The 18,564-nt window shown below is 47.3% G+C and overlaps 2 protein-coding genes across 17 annotated transcripts in view; one reads left to right on the top strand and one right to left on the bottom strand.

Annotated features, from left to right (window-relative positions):
- Nucleotides 1–2,275: 2,275 nt before the first annotated feature.
- Nucleotides 2,276–10,038, top strand: SLA2 (Src like adaptor 2). Of its 6 annotated transcripts, none has more exons than XM_075057789.1 (8): nt 2,276–2,895; nt 3,457–3,594; nt 3,711–3,810; nt 3,903–3,989; nt 4,290–4,393; nt 4,779–4,928; nt 5,076–5,199; nt 5,303–10,038. In XM_075057789.1, the coding sequence occupies exons 2-8, from the start codon at nt 3,507–3,509 to the stop codon at nt 5,451–5,453; spliced, it is 804 nt and encodes a 267-aa protein (XP_074913890.1). In that variant the 5' UTR covers nt 2,276–2,895; nt 3,457–3,506; the 3' UTR covers nt 5,454–10,038. The 6 variants fall into 6 exon arrangements, with proteins under 6 accessions (XP_074913890.1, XP_074913881.1, XP_074913873.1 ...); XM_075057780.1 differs by having other exon boundaries at nt 4,776–4,928; XM_075057772.1 differs by having other exon boundaries at nt 4,779–5,199.
- Nucleotides 10,039–10,453: 415 nt separating this feature from the next.
- PHF20 (PHD finger protein 20) overlaps nt 10,454–18,564 on the bottom strand; it is a 74,568-nt gene continuing 66,457 nt past the window's right edge. For 10 of the 11 annotated variants that reach the window (XM_075057657.1, XM_075057737.1, XM_075057745.1 and 7 more), the window contains 3 exons: nt 16,545–16,944; nt 14,924–15,107; nt 12,086–13,265 (listed from right to left, as the gene is read on the bottom strand). In XM_075057657.1, the coding sequence (XP_074913758.1) occupies nt 13,123–13,265; nt 14,924–15,107; nt 16,545–16,944 (727 nt within the window). In that variant the 3' untranslated portion in view covers nt 12,086–13,122. Of the gene's footprint in view, nt 13,266–14,923; nt 15,108–16,544; nt 16,945–18,564 lie in introns of all 11 variants that reach the window. The other variant, XM_075057728.1, reaches the window with a different exon arrangement.

Genomic DNA, 18,564 nt, shown 5'->3' with positions numbered 1-18,564 from the left:
AAGCAAGTGCTTTTCCTGGTAAAAATACAACAATCAAAGCTAAATACAAGTTGAGAAATTAGTTTAATAAAGGGCAAAATGTTTCTTTGGGTGGCATGAGCAATGCCAACCACATCCAGGACCAGACCTTGAGCTCAGGATGGGCTTCCCTGGGCTGGGGCCCCAAACCATACTAGCACTGGTTCCACTAGCTGCCGGGGGTGCAAGCTGGACACCCGCCAGCTGAGGGGGCACAGTTGTGCATTTCCACACTTCGAGGGGCAGCACTGAGGTTAGACTCACTCCCTGTAAACTACCGGAGTGTTTCCTAGACCTCTTTCCTCTGGCTGCAGTTGGGATGCCCAGGGAGGGGGCTCAGCTGGGGGTGGGAAGGCAGATGAAGCCGATGCTTTCCAACTGTCCCACGTCCTTAGGACTGAATTCTCAATTGCTCAAAACCTTGGGACAAGCTCATTCAGCAGCACTCCCAGCCCAAGATCCCAAATCTTTGTATCAGTAAAAGTGTGCATCCTTTTCTTCAGCAGCACAGGGAGAATCTTGCTGAGCTCAGCTCTGCTGAAACTTTCTCTGGGATCACCAACGGAAAAAACACTTCTCACAGCCTTGGGCTGAGGTTTCTGCCACGCGACTGCTGGGCTGCAGTGCCTCTTGTGCTGCATGTTACCCAGAAAACCACAGTCCTTGTGAGAAGGCAGTTTTGCTCTGCTGTTCCCAGCCCCATGGCCCCAGCTGCGGCCACAGGCAGCCCCTGCCTAGGCTGGAGCATGCTGCACACCCACAGCTGGACATGTTCCTTGGCAAAAGGTGATGGAGACAAACTCTTATTGGCAGTACCAGATGATGTTGCAAGGAGTAACAGCCAAAAATTTTGGTTTGGGAGGCTCAGAACTGGTACTGGGATTTTTTCCTTGGTTTTAAGCCAGGAGGGTGGTGCGGCTGTGGGATGAGACGTGGGCAGGGATGTCCATCCTTGGAGGTTTTTCAAGATGGAGCCGCAGCCAAGCTGGTGTCAGTCACATATTGAGGCGGTGGCAGGACTGGGGACCTCCAGGGCTCCTTCCCTACAAATTGACCATTATTTGATCTTAACTCCTGAAACAGCCTGCAGGGATGGTTGCTGTGGCTTACTTTGCTTGGAGATTTGTCCCTCTCCATTGGATCTGAGGTGCATAAGCCGGCATGTTATTGCTGTCCCTGCCCACTTGTGGCATGGGGCTGCCTGGCAAAGGAGCCGTGGCGGGGGGTGGGCTGCTGCTGGCTGCATCCTGTGGCCAGAGAAATCTGTGGTTATGCTTTTGGCATTTCTGCATGCTGCATTCCCGCCCATGTGCCCCTTTGCCCAGCCCTACTGTCCAGCTGGGGAGGGTGACTGAAGGTCCCATTTTGTTCACCAGCACTAATCCAAGAAGATGCTGGGCAGCACAGCGCTGGCCTTGGGGGAGCTGAGCCACATTTGGGAACCAGTCATGGCACACCCAAGTGTTTTCCCCCACATCCCTGGGGACCCCAGCAGGGCTTCACCACCACTTCCAAGTGCAAATGAATCTTCGCCCAGACATAATCAACTCCTTGCAACCCAGCAGTGTCCAAGCTCAGAGCAGGCTCGGGGTGGGGGGGGGGGTGAACCTCAGCAGCCATGCAAAGCCCCATTGGGCAGCTGCTTTTGTAAAAGCTCTTTTTCATGGACATTTCACGCTGTCACAGTAGTTTACAATTGACCAGAAACTTTCAAGGGTATAGTATAAATAGCAGCAGGATGTTCAGCCACACCACTGTGGCTGGGGCAGGAGCCCCACAGCAGGGACACAGCAGGAAGTGGGGGGGACAGTACTGCACAGCCGGGGTGTGAGCACCAGCACAGCATGGCCGGTCTCAGCCCAGGATGGTGGCACAAAAGCTGCCAAGAGCAAATCCCGAGGACTTTACACAAGGCGGAGGGGTGCAGGGTGCTGACTGAACCAAACTGCGTTGAAAAGTGAACTATCCACACACATGTTGGGAAATGGCTGCATACTGGGCCAGCATTTGCTGGCACTTGGCTGGGTGGAGGCTGATGCTGGATGGGGTTGGGACTAAGGGTGGAGATGCAACAGATAGGAAGCTGGGGCTTCTCCCACATATAACCCAGCCAGGTACAGGCACAGCTGGGCTTGGCAGTGCTGGCTGCGGAGCAGCGTTGTGCCAAGAGGCACCCATGCATGGCTGCGCAGCATCCCACCCACAGCCAGCACCATGCATCATCCCAAGGGCAGCATATGGACCTGCTGCACTAGTGAGCAGCTCAGGGCGGCAGCAGCCACCATGCAGAGGAGGCACCCTGGGACCCCCCCATGGTTTGTCCTGGCTAGGGACAGCACTTGTTCAGCCTCAACCTCTGAATCCTGGAGTCGGCTCGGCTCCTGCTCTCGTGTGCTGCCCATCCCTCTTCTTAACCACCCCCAAATCCCATGCGATGACCATAGTGCCTTGAGTCCCCTCAGGGATTTTCTTAGGCCTTGTGCCCATACCGAGGTCCCCCCAGGGGCACAGCTGAGCAACCTGTTGGCTGAGTGAAAAAGAGAAAACCCTGCAAGTACATGCGCACGTCACAGGAAACAGCGGCAGCCCGCAGCCCCAGCTCTGGTGCCTCGCACCCTTTGTCAGCAGTGCTGCTAGGAGCAGCCCTGGCTCTGGCACCTGAAAACACCCAGCCTTAGAGCAGGGGGACTAGGGCAAACCAAGCGGGTCTTGCAGGGCAGGGAGCTGCCCTACTTGAAGGAGACCCACTGCACCAGGGGGACACGCTCGTGTCTTGTGGACCCACCACGCTGGAGCAGCACCCTACAGGGCAGAGCCCAGCTGATGTCTGCCTAGCCCTGATGACTCCTACACAATGGTGACAGCAGCAAGAAGCAGGTAAGTGGGGTTCACCCCACACTGAGGGTGGGGGAGGGCTGGGTCACACACAGCTTTGGCTGCACCTCTCTGTGGCTGAGGAACCGAAACAGGCAGAGGGGTGTCCCCATAGAGCCCCATGGGGACCGGCAGCTTGGGGTGCTGAGACAGGGTGCCCCACACGCTGGAGGACACTGGGCTGGCAGCACACAGCAGGTGAGCATGGCCAGGTGCTGCTCACCATGGGGATGTGGATGCTCTGTCCTGGGAAGGGCCCCCAGCTGTGGGCATGAGGCCCCAGATGCCCTCAGCAAGGAGAGCTGATTGCCTCAAAAGGCTCCCCAGAGAGCTGCCCCCCAGGCTCAACCCCAGCCCAGAGCCCAGCCCTAGCCCTACCTTTCTCATGAGCTGCCATGCTGGCATCCCCCTGCATCAACGCCCTGCCCTGGGTGACTGCAACCCTTGAGTCTGCATCCCCACACAGCTGTGCCACAGGGCTTGTGGCTTGGCAGGGGGCAAACCCCTCTGCCCAGGGCCCATGGTGCTGCTGGCACCAAGCCTGAGCCTCTCTGTCCCTCCCAGGCAGCAGCAGCCGAGGCCGAGGGGCCAGGGGCGCATGCTGACCCTGAGGGATGGGGACCCTGCCCAGCCGGGAGAAGCCGCTCAGTATCCCACCAGCAGTTGCTGACACAGCGCAGCCCCCACCGCCCATGCAGGCAGGTAAGTGCCCAGCAGCTACAAGCTCGGTCAGTGTCCCCTGGGGTGCAGGGTGCTCCCCTCCCAGCTGGGGCTGGGTGGTGCCAGGAGAGCTCTGAGCCCCCTCACCTTCCCCACAGACCCCAGCGGCTTCCTGGCTCTGGCCCTCTGCGACTTCCCTGCCGGCGCAGGGGCAGCCACCGTCCTGAGGATGGGAGAGCAACTCCGTGTCCTCTCCGAGTAAGATGGTGGTACCCATCCTGGGGGTGTCGTCCCCCCCCCACACCCAGCAGCCTCAGCCCCTCAGGATGGCTCATCCCCCTCCCCCACAGGGATGGAGAGTGGTGGCTGGTGGCATCCGAGGTGTCCGGCAAAAAGTGCCAGGTCCCCAGCAGCTGCGTGGCCAAGGTCAGGCACAGGTAAATGCTGAGAAGGCTCTGGCTCAGGGTGGGCCCCAGGGCACATGGCCCCACTGCAGAAAGCCTGGCCAAGCCCAAGGCTTTGTGTTGCACCACCACAGGGGGATATGGGGATATCCTGCCCTGTTTCTCTCCCCAAGCCATGGAGCAGCACTGGGGCTCAGGAAGACAGCCCTAGGACATGTGCTGCTGCACCTCAAGCTGTCCTCTCTGCCCTGGCCAGGGCAGGACAGGCCTTGGGGCACAGCGTTGTCCCTGCACAGCCAGGAGGGGCTCTGCCAGTGCCCCCTGCCTGTGCAGGTGGCTGTATGAGGGTGTCAGCCGGCAGAAGGCAGAGGAGCTGCTGCTCCAGCCAGGCAACCGCAGCGGGTCCTTCCTGATACGGGAGAGCCAGACCAGGCAAGGTGAGAGCCCTCAGGCCCCGACTCCTGTACCCCCTCCCAGCCATGCCCCCTGGCATGGGCACCAAGGGGGTCATGGGGCTGGGTATGGCCCATCCCTGCATGGCCCCCAGAAGTGGAGACTTGGGCACAGAGCCACAGCACCCGCTGTGCTACTGAGGTCATCCCATGTTCTGGCACTCCCCCATCCCCTGGTTTGGAAGTGCTCGTGGTGTGGGGCTGGCACAGGGGTGCTCACAGCCTGCAGCCCTATAGGGAGAAGGGTGCTGCCAGCCACCCCCATGGGGCAATAAAATCCCTGATGGGGGAGAGTGCAGGGCAGTGGGGCTGAGCAGGGTGGGTACCCAGGGCAGCTTGGCCATGTGCCCCTCGCCCCGTGCCCCAGCAGGCTGCTACTCGCTGTCGGTGCGCCGCAGCGAGCGTGCCTCCTGGGACTCGGTGACACACTACCGCATCTACCGCCTGGAGAACGGCTGGCTCTACATCTCACCCCGACTCACCTTCCCCACTCTACACGACCTGGTGGACCACTACTCTGGTAATGCTCCTCCAGGCCACTGGCATCCCCAGTCTATGGGGGGCGATGCCCTGTGCCCTGCAGCAAAGGAGGGAGCGGGGGAAAAGTGCCCCTGGGGTTGGGGTGCAGGTGGGGGCACCCTGCTGACGCTGCCTGCTCCCTGCCCAGAGTTTGGAGAGGGGCTGTGCTGCCTCCTCAGGGAGCCCTGCTCCATGGAAGGGGCAAAGGTGGCCCCGATCTCCACCCTGCCCACTGTCATGAAGCCATCGCTCAACTGGGACAAGATTGACAGGTAGGGATGGCCGGGGAAGGGGCTGAGGCTCCCCCTACCACCCCTGACAGACACTCAGGGGTCTAGGGTCTGTCTGCTGACTGCGCCATCTGCCCTCCCACAGCTCCCTCCTGCTCTCAGAGGCCACATCCCCACCAGAGGAGGACTCTCCCATCAGCCTGGGCCTGAGGGAAGCCATCAGCTCCTACCTTCTCCTGACAGAGACAGCCACACCCAAGCAGAGCCCTGCGGGGAAGGGGGCAAAGAACAGCTGAGGGCAGGGCCCCACCTGGCCACAGCCCCATGGCAGACACCCAGCCCTCATTCTGTCACTCACCTGGTTTCAGGCACAGTCACTGCCGATGCCCTGGGAGCCAGGCACCTGGGGGCATTGGCCTGGACATGGGACAGCTAAGATGAAGGTGGGGAGGGGCGGGCACCAACACTGGAGGAAAGGGCTGCCCAAGGGCCCATCCCCCCCAAAGCCGGGTGCTTTAGGACATGATGTTTGTGCACCCCAAGCATCACCGCCGCACCCACGGGAGGAGAAGGCAGAGACTGTACACAGGAGCCCTGCCTGCCCCACGGGCTGCAATGGTGCCCCACTGCATCTCCGCCCCCACAGCAGCAGGGAAATGGGATGCAAATACCCAACAAGCCAAAGCCTGGCCCAGGTGGGAGAACAGCCTGACCCTGTCAGAGCCTGCAAGTTCATGCACAAACTTTTGGGGGGGTGTCTGTGCAGGACAGGATCTGTGAGCAGCAGCTGCAGACCCTCGCGCTCTCATCCACCCATAACTCACCCCTCTGCTTATTGGGACCAGCACAGCAGCAGCCAGGAGGAAACCAGCCCCTCACGGCAACCCAAGTAGCTGATTTTTAAACCTTTAAACATATGGATTGTACTGGTTTTAAGGTCCATAAAACACGATCCTGGTAGACACGCAGCAATAACCATTTGTAATATCTTAATTATAGGGCACTTTGTTCACAGTCAAGGGTTTGTGAATAAACTGTGAACTGCCAGCTGCAATCGCGGGGCAGGTTTCCACCCACCACAGCCTGGGGGGTTTTGCTCCTGCCACAGCCATCACTCCCAGCCCTGCCATCAGGTCTGGTCCTTGGCCAACTTGCTTAGGGCAAATTAATGAGCCCTAGAGGTTTAAAAATGTTTAACATCACAACTCCTGTTCAGGAACAATGGGACAAGAAATGGGTGCATGCCACAACTAAATTCCAAAAGGCAGAATGCAGATAACTCATGTTCAACCCTGACCTAGGCTACACCTCTAGACTGGAGGGGGCCTTAAAAGCAGCAGAAATGCCTCAGAAGAGCAACACACCTGAGCCTTTGCTTTCAACAGCCCTTTATCAGCAAAGAAGAGCCTGGGGAAAGCACCCGAAGCTTCCTCTGTGGTGAGAACTGGTGCAGAAGCAATTTCACCATGTGGCAATATCCCTTCCTTCCTCTTCCTCTGCGCCCAGAGCCTGGTGCAGCAGACCCCCCCGCTACCTGCAGGTTTCCTGCCTCTGACATGCTCACATCTCTTCATTTTCATGTCTGATGAGCTTGCTCTTGTAAACCTACTGTCGCTTTCTCATTTCCTTCCACACCACAGCCCAGAGCTTTGATGAGCCCACCTGCTCACCCATCAACCTCAAACCCAGCTGTCTTTTCAGCACAGTACACAGGTCAGGGTTTAGCCCTCAGCCTTGACCTTGACCTGCAGCCCACTGTCACCCCCAGGCCCCCAAGGCAGTGGAGGGTTTTGCTTCCTTTATTTTCGCCATTAACTCACACTGTGTGAACAAAGGCCGACTCTTGGGCCTCCTTCCTCCACCTCCGACCTGGATGCAGGTTGTCAGATGCTTTTATACCACAGTGATGGTTCTACCTCAGACTGGATACAGCCAGTCAAGAAACTGCTGCTCTAATACTCATATCCTGGTGACTGGTAAGATGGGAAGTACCTGGCTGGAAAGCCTATTTGAACCCTTCCGCAACACTGGCAACCTCTGAACCCTCCTTCTTCCAGCCCCATGGCAGCTCTCTGCCAAGCCCCACAAGCTCCTTTTTCTGGGCACACTTCACTCACGCTGGGAAACATTGTCACAGGTCCCCAGAACAACGGGGCAGTGGCACTCAGGGCAGCAGAGGATGCTGCCGGCGGGGACACCAGGGTCCCCAGCCCAGACTGCTGCCATCCCCCCTCCCTGCCTCCCATTGCTGAACACTGCAACCCCAGTCAACATCACAGGCACAAAGCCAGATGCCAAACCAGGTTTTTAACAGCTGGAAGAGGCAGAACAGGTCATGACATCTCCCAGCAGCAGCTCTTGCCGCAGACAGGGGAAGGCAGAGGGGAGAGGCAGGGGCTGCCCAGGCAGCACAGGACTGGACGCTGAAGGCTGCAAAGGGACAGAACAAGCCCTGAGGAGATGCACCAGTGCCAGGGTAGCAGAGGACCTGCCAGCTGCCTCCGCCACCCAAGGGTGGGCAGCTATGGAGACCCAGCAGGGACCAGGGCTAGCATCCATCCTCACCAGAGGTGCTCCAAGTGCCCAGGATGCTCATGGGAAGAGGAGCTGCTCAGATGCTTTCTGCTGTGTGCCGAGGGCATGCTGAGCTTGCAGAGCTCTGCTTCAGCCAGCCTGTGGCCAGCACTGACCTCCTCCGAGAGCTTCATCACCAACCTCCTCTGAAGTGACAAGTACTTAGTGACATCCAGATGTGCAAGCTCACCATACAAGCCTATGCTTTGCCCCCTCACCCACCTGAAACTAGACTGCTTGGGCATCTCTCTTACAAGAGCAGCCACCAAGCACGTGCTGGGTTCAAAGGGACTTCTGAAGGGAGTTGGAGGAGCTGCAAAATAGCCAAAGTATCTTCAGTAGCTTTGGACCTCTATTCAGAGGAAACAGCCATTTCTGGAACCTAGATTCAGTGTGGCATTCAGCAAACCAGTACTCCAGTTGACACGAGGGTACAGAAACCCACCACATCACGAGATGGTTCTTCCCTTGGTGTCCCTTAAAACAGTGTATGTACTCCATCTGCAAAACTTAAAACCACCACAGTCTGAAAGCTCCTCTCCTCCTCCTGGGCCCAATGCACCTTACATCCTGAAACAATGGGAAACAGGGCCCACACCATCCCCAAGAACTTGGTGTGGAGTGTTAACCAAGGAGACTGTGGCATCATTCAGCCTTTACTGAGCAAACACCTCGATGGCACACGAGCACCACCAGCAGAAACACCCTGCAGGCAGAACATGATGAATTCCAGCTTTTTTGTTGTTTTGTTCCCAGTTTTGCTGTCTGCATGTATGTTCTAATAGGAAAAAAAACCCCATGGTATTTTCTGTTTTTAACTACCTGCCTATTTGAACTTGGACTTTTTGTGGTTAGCTGTGGCAGGTATTAACCAGACAAGAGCTGTACATAGTCTTTACCCTTCACAGGAAAGTTGCTATGCAAGTACTGAAGGCTTAGTATGACAACAGGGAATATTCTTCTAAACAACTCTAACAGCTTGAGGTGCTCAACAACGCCACTGGAAAAACCAGACCAAGTATCAGTCACAAATGCTTTTGCAATTTGACAAAATGCCAGCGCTGCAGCAGCAGGGAGGCTACTCTAGCATCAAACTGAGCACAAATGAGATCCACTGTCTGGACGATGATCAACAGTAGATCATGTAATTACAAGAAATGATTTTTTGGTCAAATAAAAGTAAGAATATTAAAATGGTTGTGTCAGATTTCTTAGGCTGAGGAACTTCAAGGTAAATTTACCTGCATGAAGGCTGACAGATGACTTAGCAACTGCCTCCTGATGTGAGAGTCTGCCCCTACAAGAATCTTAAGACAAGCAAGTAAAATGGGGAGCTTGGACAAGCTCAAATCAGAGGGCACACATTCCCAGAAACATGGCCAGCACACATTTCAGTAAGTTATTTCAAATCCAGATCACATCTTCAAAACCTGATTTTGACATTTAAATGACCAGCAAAACCTACACAATTTGACTGAACCATGAAACACATGACTGATCTGCCACCAGCGGCCAAACGTTCTCCAGGCTTCACAAGCCAGGCTCTAGCAAAGTGATGCACCCTCGGGCCTTAAAATCCAGGAGTTTTACAGGAAATCTTGTTTTGAGAATGAAATTAGGAAGGTCAATTTGTTAGGATAAGGGAATAAACTTGTTTTCCTGCTACTGAGGGAATAAGAGAGGGGAAGAGATGGAACCAGAAACGCATCTGAAGGCACATCAGTGCCTGCCCCTGCCTTTAGGGACACCCTGTGCCAGGTCCTTTCCTCTCCAGCTCTTCCTAGCTTCTCGCCTTCCCATGCCTATGCATTTTTTTTCTATATGGATTGTTCAAATACATCAAAAGTCCTTCCTTTGCATTAATGCTAAAGCAGCACTTCCTCACACAGCGAACACGCAGCAGCTTCTACACCACGCTTGCTGCTGCTGCCCAGAAGCATGACAGCAGCTTTCAGGAGAACATCACAGGCACAGCACCCACATGGTGTTCCCTTCCAGCTCAACCCTCCCTAACCTACCTGAAACTCAACTGCTAGCCCATTGCTACATGGGCAAAACACATTTTCACATGAAAATTGTATAGGAATTACATATTTTTCTCTACATAGTCTGCACTGTACAGCTGACATCACTTGCCCTAAACTAACTCTTCAGAAACTAACTGTTCAGGGAAGCTACACCTTTAGGTCTCTGTACTCTTGGAATAAGCATCCTGGCTTCACACTTGTCTCCCGGTGCAAAAGTCTCATACACACACTTCCAGATGCTACAGTGCTGTGCTGGTTACAGCAGCTTCCTTACCTGCAACACTCATCTTTTGTGAAAGGAATCAGAGGGATGAGCCAGCTGCCCCTCTCTCATCAACACTGCCAAGTGCTCAGCAGCAGCCCTGGTAGGCTATTTGTTGAAATAGGAACAAAAATTAGGGTCAGATTACATATACTAGGTCCCAATATATTACAAATATTAGGATTTGGGAATCAAATGTACAAGCTCCTCACTAAAACAATATCCAATATAAAACAATACGTAACAGTTTACCTATTAAGAATATTTATATGAGACAGATCTTGAAAGCAAACATTTCCATACTTCAGGAACAGTTAAGATCTATACTCCTGTCAAACTACAGTACCTGCATTTCAATGCTATGTGAAGAAAAAAAAAGTCCAAAGTTATTTTACCGAATAATCATTAATTGAAACAAAGACTTTACTAAGACTTAACCAACAAAACCTATTTATTTACTCCAAACACCAAGATACAGAAGTTTTCAAGTTTTGCAAATATTGCTCCAAAGCAAAATTCTATATACAGCGCCCTCGGTTCTAATAGTGCATAAACAAAGACAAATATACTTATGTGTCCACAGTGCAATGTTTGCTCATTTCATCAAGGCTCCACGTTGCATTCACTTACCAGTGATTTAAAGAAATAAAAAAGTGACCTGCCAGACCAAACAGTTGGTCCAGACTAAGAAGTAACAATGTGGAAACTTGCAAAAACAGGGACAAAAATGAATCCAGGCAGAGCACAATAAAGAATCTTTCTTGAATATGAGAAATGCTATTCTATTTTAAATAAATATTTTCAGTCTTTATCTGCAAGGGCTTCCCTAGCTCTAGTAAAGGTAAACAAGTCTCCAGTATTTGCCATTTGATTCACCCATCAGAACTGCCTTTTCTTCCAAATCTTAAATACTGCCCTGAGCAAAAATAAAATGGCAAAGTAAAAACATACAATGAACACACAAAAAGCAATTGGTTGGGAAGGAGAAGTTCCACTCTGGAGTGAAAAGTCTGCTCAGGGATTTAACTGCTGTCATACCCTCAAACTGTAAGCACAGCTGACTTGCTAACAATCCAGCTATGTTCTTCTCAAGAGACACCTGTTTGGAGTGCTTGCTTTACAGATTTGAACCAGGGAATGCTTTTCTGGTCGATCTCACCTGAAAAAAACAAAAAACCTTCACAGTTGTCCAGGGTGCTCCTTTTGATGCTGTTCTGGTGGTCTGGTTACTGCCGCTTGTTCTAGAGCTACACAGTATACATGAATCCAGGTGTCATGAACAGGAATGAGACAAGGTATGAACATTGGTCTCATCTTCAGAGAGCAAAGTGATTCTTAAATATCATGTAAGCTTTATTCCAACTGCGTTACAGAAAAATAAGTTTATTTTTCTGCTGTACATATGTTGTATTCACTATATACCAACTAGTACTATAAAACTGAGACAAATTATTCCCTGAAATGAGTCTTGGCACAAAAGCCTTAGTTACTACCTAGAGTAGCCTAATTATTTTGTTTTCTGAAGGAAATAAAGTATTCACTGTGTAGATAGTGTTAACTCCTACAATAATATTGGATATTTCAAGTTTACATTATTCTTTGCAGTATACAAAGATTACAGATTCATATAAAAAATTAGTAATTTGTACAGTTATGGGTCTTTCAATTACAACTGTGCTTAAATTTTACCCTTTGGTGGTACCATCACACACAAAGTCAAGATAAAGAATCCAGCTTTTTAAGGACACCCTCTCACTGCAAAAACAGCTTACCATTTTCCACAGTGAACATAACTCAGCAACATTTGGGAAGGAAAACTAAAGTCACAGTCATTATTTATGGAGCTATGATCTGCAGCTGAAAGACTTTTAACATCTCAAATACTTACATTACACCAATGTTTCAAAACATACTGTATAATGTGACTTCAACATAAGCAGCATTTTCACCTTGCTCTCACAAAGTAATACAAATCAGAAAATTAAAACTTAAGGTATAAAAAAGGACTTTGTGAACATACACCATTTAAGATAATAACCCACTCACTGTCTGTGAGGACAGTACCTCATGCATAGATCTTGAGGCTTTATTTACACAAATATAAAATAAACTGATTCCCAAACCCACACATTCATTGAATAAGTTTTTACAATGAACACGTTCAGAGTATTGAAAAAAGTCTACATTTCAAAATATAACAGGAATGGCAATTATTAACAAATGGGTAGAAAACTACATAACGTCCATTACAGACCTTGTTGAAGTCTGGAACTCCAAGCACATCTCCAGTCTTTTCACGGTGGTATTTCATACTACCGCAACAAGGGCATCCCACTAGCACTGCTTCAGGAGGCACAGTATGGCCATATTTAAGAGCTCAAGAACGCACATAAACACAACATTAATGGGTCTAATGGGTCTCCCCAGTACCGAGTCATGTGATAGTGACAGGATAAATACAGAAAACAATCATTTATTCTGAAAATAAGTGCAATCCACCTGTGACCTTCTGCTACATTATTTAACATAATAGAAGTGGGGTTTAGGCCACTGTTACTTGCAAACCTCCACATAACACTTTATAGTTAAGAGCTGGACATTCATACTTACTAAGTCTGAAAACTGTTATAACATTTCCTAGTGATTAAATACCATGTGCTATTATGCATAAATCAGGAGGAGTAAAACATGACACAAGTCACTTAAACTATGCAACGTTATTTACAACCTCTATCAACTAAACATTTTTGGCTCTTAGAACTCTGTTCTTCAGTGGCACAATTTTTAGTCAATTTAATTATGAAAAAGTCTACCGTTTCAATGAGCAACTTGTAAGGAGTGAAAATTTAAGTATAATTTATCAACCAACACCCAACCTCTGAAGACAACAGTATGACCTCTTCTATAGCGTTATAATTGCCTAATAAACCCGGAATTATGAGATAAAATAACCATTTTGCTGTTCTTTGAACAGCACTTCTTCACAAATCCCTGAAGTCAATCTGCATCACATGCAACCAGCATGCTAATTTCATTTAAATATACAGAGCTGTTCACATCAGATGCTCCAACTTCACACTCAGTCTCCAACATTTTCTAGTCTCACGTTGAGCAGCAAAGTGCAATCTGTTGCACTTTGCCTAGGTCCGTTATAAGCTGCTTTATACAATGTTTGAGTTGTGGGAGTCGAGCTAGTGGTTCTGGTGGTTCCAGCTCTCCTGTGTAATCCAGCCAACTCTCCAAAACTGCAAAGAAAAACAAAACTATTCCAGTTCTCAGCAAATAGATCACCTTAAATCAGAAAACAGGAATTCTTTAAATTTTTTGTGAATTTTGACAGACCGGTGGGCAATATTTGAAAAATCAGAAAACCAGGCTCCTCATACCAATCTTTGCAAATAGCTTTTGATACACAACAAAACAATTCATGGGGTGGGGGGGTGCAGGGAGAAAGGAGGAAAAAAACCCCAGTGTTTCCAGGAGAAAGCAGGGAAGGAAAACTCAGGACTAGATACTGTAAAATCTGGTGCTAAACTCCCTCTGATCTGTATCAATTCCACAGTAAGGACACTGTGATACAGGAAGTTTATACCACTAGAATACCTTTTAAGATCAGCATGAGATGCAACTGAAGATCTTAAAAGGGTAGGACTACACTAATGGAAGAAGTTTGTTGTCCATACAGAATATAATTGGCCAAGACAGAAAGAACTGGAAAACAAAAAATGGGGATGAAATCCAAAGACATGAACAGCAGACTACTGCACAAAAAAAAAAAAAGAATTCGTGCTCTAAAGCTTCTCAGTGGGAAATGAGAACCAGAAATACTACTGACCAAAAGATAACTCAGGTGACAATGTAATACAACCACAAGAAAGGTGGTCAGATTGAACTACGATGAGTTCAGGGGATGGGACAGTATCGTAGAAGGAGACTGAAACCTTGAAGACAGAATACATCTGCCAAGAGAAGCAGTAGTGGCCACTGCCACTAAACTAGATAAACAGGGTAGTTTAACCCAAGGGCAGTATCTGCTGAAGAACCGGTGGCCATTACCCAACTACTGACATATCCAGCCTTGAAATAAAAAAATTCCTGATCAGAGTAGCAATGCTCTGAGCAGCCCTCCAGCTCAGCAGCAGATACAAAAAGCCTGACTTTTGTGAACCAGAGCTTCTTCATTTATGGAACAAGCATTATGATTACAGGCTTGATGATCTTCATTACCTGAAATATTCCTTTAGTAGTTCAATTTTACAGTACCTTACTAACTACAAAAGAGAGGACTCTTACTTTGGCAAAGGTTAGATTCCCAATACCCTTGCAAGACAAGCTGCTGTTGTAAACCACTATAAGAACTAATGGTCAGACTTAAAGATGTTAAGAAAAAGAACTATCCTGGATTGTTTAATGTAACACAAAGGGTTTAGAAGTCTTCCATTACTAGGAAAACAAATTTCAAGAGACATTTAAGTAAAGAATTCAGAAGAGACAGGAAGAGAGCCTTGTGCACCAAAGAGGCCACATAGAATAGGCTAGCACAGCCAGCAAGCCCCTGGAGAACAGGGAAGTTCAGACACACGGAAGAGCTATGGAAAATGACAAAAACCTGAAAACAAGAAGACATGAAAGGCATTCTACTACATCATCTGATGCAAGTACTTAGAGGTGATCTAACTAGATCTTTTTCTACAAAATGGTGCTCAGTTTTAATTTGATCTTTGTTTTAAAATCCAGCCCACATCATCATCAGCATGTCTACTTTCTATTAGTAAATGCAGTAAATCTGACAAAGCAACTATCACCTCTGTAGGTCTGAAGTAATAAAATTCAAGTTAACATGTTTTGAACAGGTAGTTCAGTTAAATACAGTTAATTTTTTAAATAGAAAAATGTTACCTACCATCTAGCTCCTTCTCAATGAAATCCATTCTGTGTATGACTTCATCTTGCAGAGATTCCACATGAGCTAAAAGATTAAGCTGCCACTGCAGCTGCGAGTTCACAACTCCTTCTTTGTCTTTTTCCAGCAATTTCATTTCAATAGCTTCCTCTGGAGAGACCTTCTTAGAGACAGACTCTCTTACCTAGCAGAAATACAAACATTAATATTCATTACAGTGAAATAGAATTGGTGAGCCAGACTGTCTGGGTCCTTACAGTTATCCAAGCTAATTGCTCAACTAATCTTCGGCTAGCGGAGGATAGAGACACACAGAGAAGAGATTGTACACAAATATTAAGGCAGTTTGGGCAAGCGTATCTAAATGTAGACATACTTTTATAGGTATTTTGCTAAGATCTATTCTTCGCACTTCACAAGCACATTATTTTCAAAAGGTAACATATATACACATAGCTAGCTCCCTGCCAACCTCCAGCTGAAAGATACTGCACTTAATCTGTGCATCCTAGGGAACACTAAAGCCATTTTAAATGTGACAGTAATCAACTAAAGAGCAAATGATTTTGCAGTGAGAAGGGATTTTTCCTGAAGCAATCTAATCTCAATTCCACTAAAACTTTCATAGAAGCATCTAGAAAAAAAACATTACCACCACTTATGAAATGTGACTACACCATCAGCGTTGATTCTACTCCCCTACTTTTTTTCATCATCTTGCTAAAATATGACAGGATTTAGAAAAAGGCTCCTAAAAGACTGAAGAACTGAAATATATGTCTTTCTGGGAAACAAAAAGCAACCTCAATTGATTTGATAGATAAGTTAAAAAGAACATAAATTACAGCTTACATATGCATGAAACACAAGCTAAACAACATTTTAATCTAAAATAGGGAGGTCAGTATTTCCCAGAGTCCTTCTTGCATTTGTCAGTCTGTATTTCATATGACTTGGCACTAATCGAAGCAAAATTTTTGCCTTGGGGTGTAGAAATAAATGCCTCTGATAGACCTGATAGGGCTGAAAATGACAACCAAGAGTTGAAAAGATAACACTGGAGTGCTCCAGTAGGAAGAAGATACAGGACTATTCAATAACGATCATTCTTAAAGACCAGTTTAGGCTACTACTTTTTTTCCCCCCACCAGGAAATGCTACCTGAAGAACTTGGAATTAATTTAGTTAATGTATTTATTACAAGAAACACGGGAACAAGATGGAAATAACTAAAAGCTGGAATGCCAGTGTATTTGGTAGTATCATACATGCTTGCCTTGTTCTCTCTCTATCCCATTGCTAGTGTTTATTTTTACATTTAAACACACACAAAAGTAAGCAGCAATGAACTGCTAGTGGACCATAATACATGTTCCACTGACTGTGCAGGTGATTTAAGGTCCAGAAGTCCTCTTCAACCTAGATTATTTTTAAAAGTTATTACTTGAAATGGAGGAGTTGATTATGTCTATCATTTTAATGTATAGTGGCAACTATAGATTTAACAGGATAGGAAAAAACTAAACACAAATAAACAAACTACTATTAAAAAGGATTGAGTTTTGCACTTTGGCAGGCAAACACATCCTCTATGCAGACAGGGTTATTTTAATACAAATACCTTAGAGTAATTGTGTTTGGATTCATTTTCCACCTTGCATATTTCTCGGTCCAGATTCCAGCCAAATCTCTCTGACAGAGCATCATCCCCATTTTCCCTTATTCTATTTACTCCATCATCCATGGCTGAACCTCTTGTTTCCACAACCAATCTCTGCTCTATCGCAGGGTAGTAGGCCCGAGGCTTCTGGTAACAGTGTTCACTCGTAATGTAAGATTCCTCCACAGAAGGAATGGTTGAGGGTTTCTCAACTGTCCCATTCCAAGTTCTATAACTTGCCGTATCCTCTTTGCAACAGTTTTCCTCAATGTGAATGATATGTTTCGTATGAATTTTTTCATCCACCGTAATGTGCTTCCATGGATGGCACCAAAGCTTTAGGTCAGGATGTTCTTTATTTCTGTTCAAACATAAAAGTAGTAAAACATCCAAATTTAAATGCTTAAGTGACTGAGCAAGCTATCCTAATTACATCAAGAAATTAAATAAGAATATTTGAACTACTACATGCTTTAGTCATTGTAATCAGTAAAAAAAATACCCAAGTATTCTGAAATAATACAATTTCACTGACCTCAATTGTGTATCTTCCTACAATGTTCTGTTATGTTCACTATTTTCATTTCTATAACATGGTATGTAAGCCAAGTGTTGGCATTAAGAAAAAAAATTGTAGAATAAGTTTCAAATTGATATATGGAGCTTTTTACCAATGTTGCCCTTGAAGGAGCATTTTGCTTCAGTATTTGCAATTTATTAACAGCATAAACTCATTTTCACTGGGGTATTTTTAGTAAGGTAAGTCAAGTACACCGAAGCTAAACTAAGATTTTAACAATTTTAAACACCAGTAAAACAAAAACACCCCCTCAAATCACTCAGTATCAAACTTTACCCTGTAGTTCCCCAAAATAAGCATCAAAATTAATTCCATTGATATTTTATAACACTCTAATAACAACAGCAACTGGGGAGTTGGGGGCTGGGGTGGTGGTGTACAACTTCCTTATTATTTCCTTTAAGACTTTAACTTTCCTTTAAATCCCAAGATGCTAAGCAAACTCTACTGCCTGGTATACCAACATGCCATAGTCCCCCCACCTGCTCCTTATAAAAAATTCATATTTTAATTGTTTTCAAATTGACTAATACGTTTTTTATTCCAGCAGCAGGGACAACTATAGGTATCAGATTCTTACATGGATATAACAAACAAAAGGTTTATATTGAGCATTGTAACCGATACTGTTCTTCCACATCCATCAGGCATTAAAACAGCAGTAAAAAGGAGAGCAAAGCAGAATCACTCTGCTTATCTTCAAAGGGTAGGCAGCTCATCTGCTACAGGCTACAAGAATGCAGCAGAAGCAAATCCTGACCCTAGAGCATCTGCATTCAGTCATATGGAAAGAAAGGGGTCTGCCCCAAAATCCAACTCTGTGCTTCCTTGCAAACAAAGGCAGATGGACTTACTCCATTAGGCTGATCCAGCTTTTCTCCAAAGCACTCAACAAAACATGACCATTTTACTTCCAAAGTAACTGCTTTCTGATCTGTTCTATAGTACCTAAGGTTTCTTCAGTGTCTATCAGAGGAAACTACAACTGCCAAGGACTTGCTCAGACCACTTTACACAAGCACTCTACCTCCAGTGACTGCATGTCTACGATATGCTTCATGAGCAAGCCTGAAGGCACGCCTAGAAAAGTAAAAGCCAGGTGTCCACTTACCAAAGTGGTAAATTTCTAAATTTCTCTTCCAGCTCCACTGATATGCTACACCTAAAGGCATTATTTTGCTCGTCAAAGAGCAAGGGATAACTTCATAGAAGACAGAAAATTGAAAGATGATGCCCCAGCTACGTAAGGATGAAAAATTGAATGCTTAATACTTGAGCAACCTTTTAACTACTGCCTTCTGAAGGCTGGCTCTCCCTGCCATTGCACAGAAACTGTCAATGTCACCTCTGATCCTTTGCCACCTTCTTGAAATACTGAGCAAAACTCTTCTAATAATTTCA

The sequence above is a fragment of the Buteo buteo genome, chromosome 2 (assembly GCF_964188355.1).
Source record: "Buteo buteo chromosome 2, bButBut1.hap1.1, whole genome shotgun sequence".
Taxonomy (NCBI): domain Eukaryota; kingdom Metazoa; phylum Chordata; class Aves; order Accipitriformes; family Accipitridae; genus Buteo; species Buteo buteo.
This window is presented reverse-complemented; position numbering and strand designations above follow the sequence as displayed.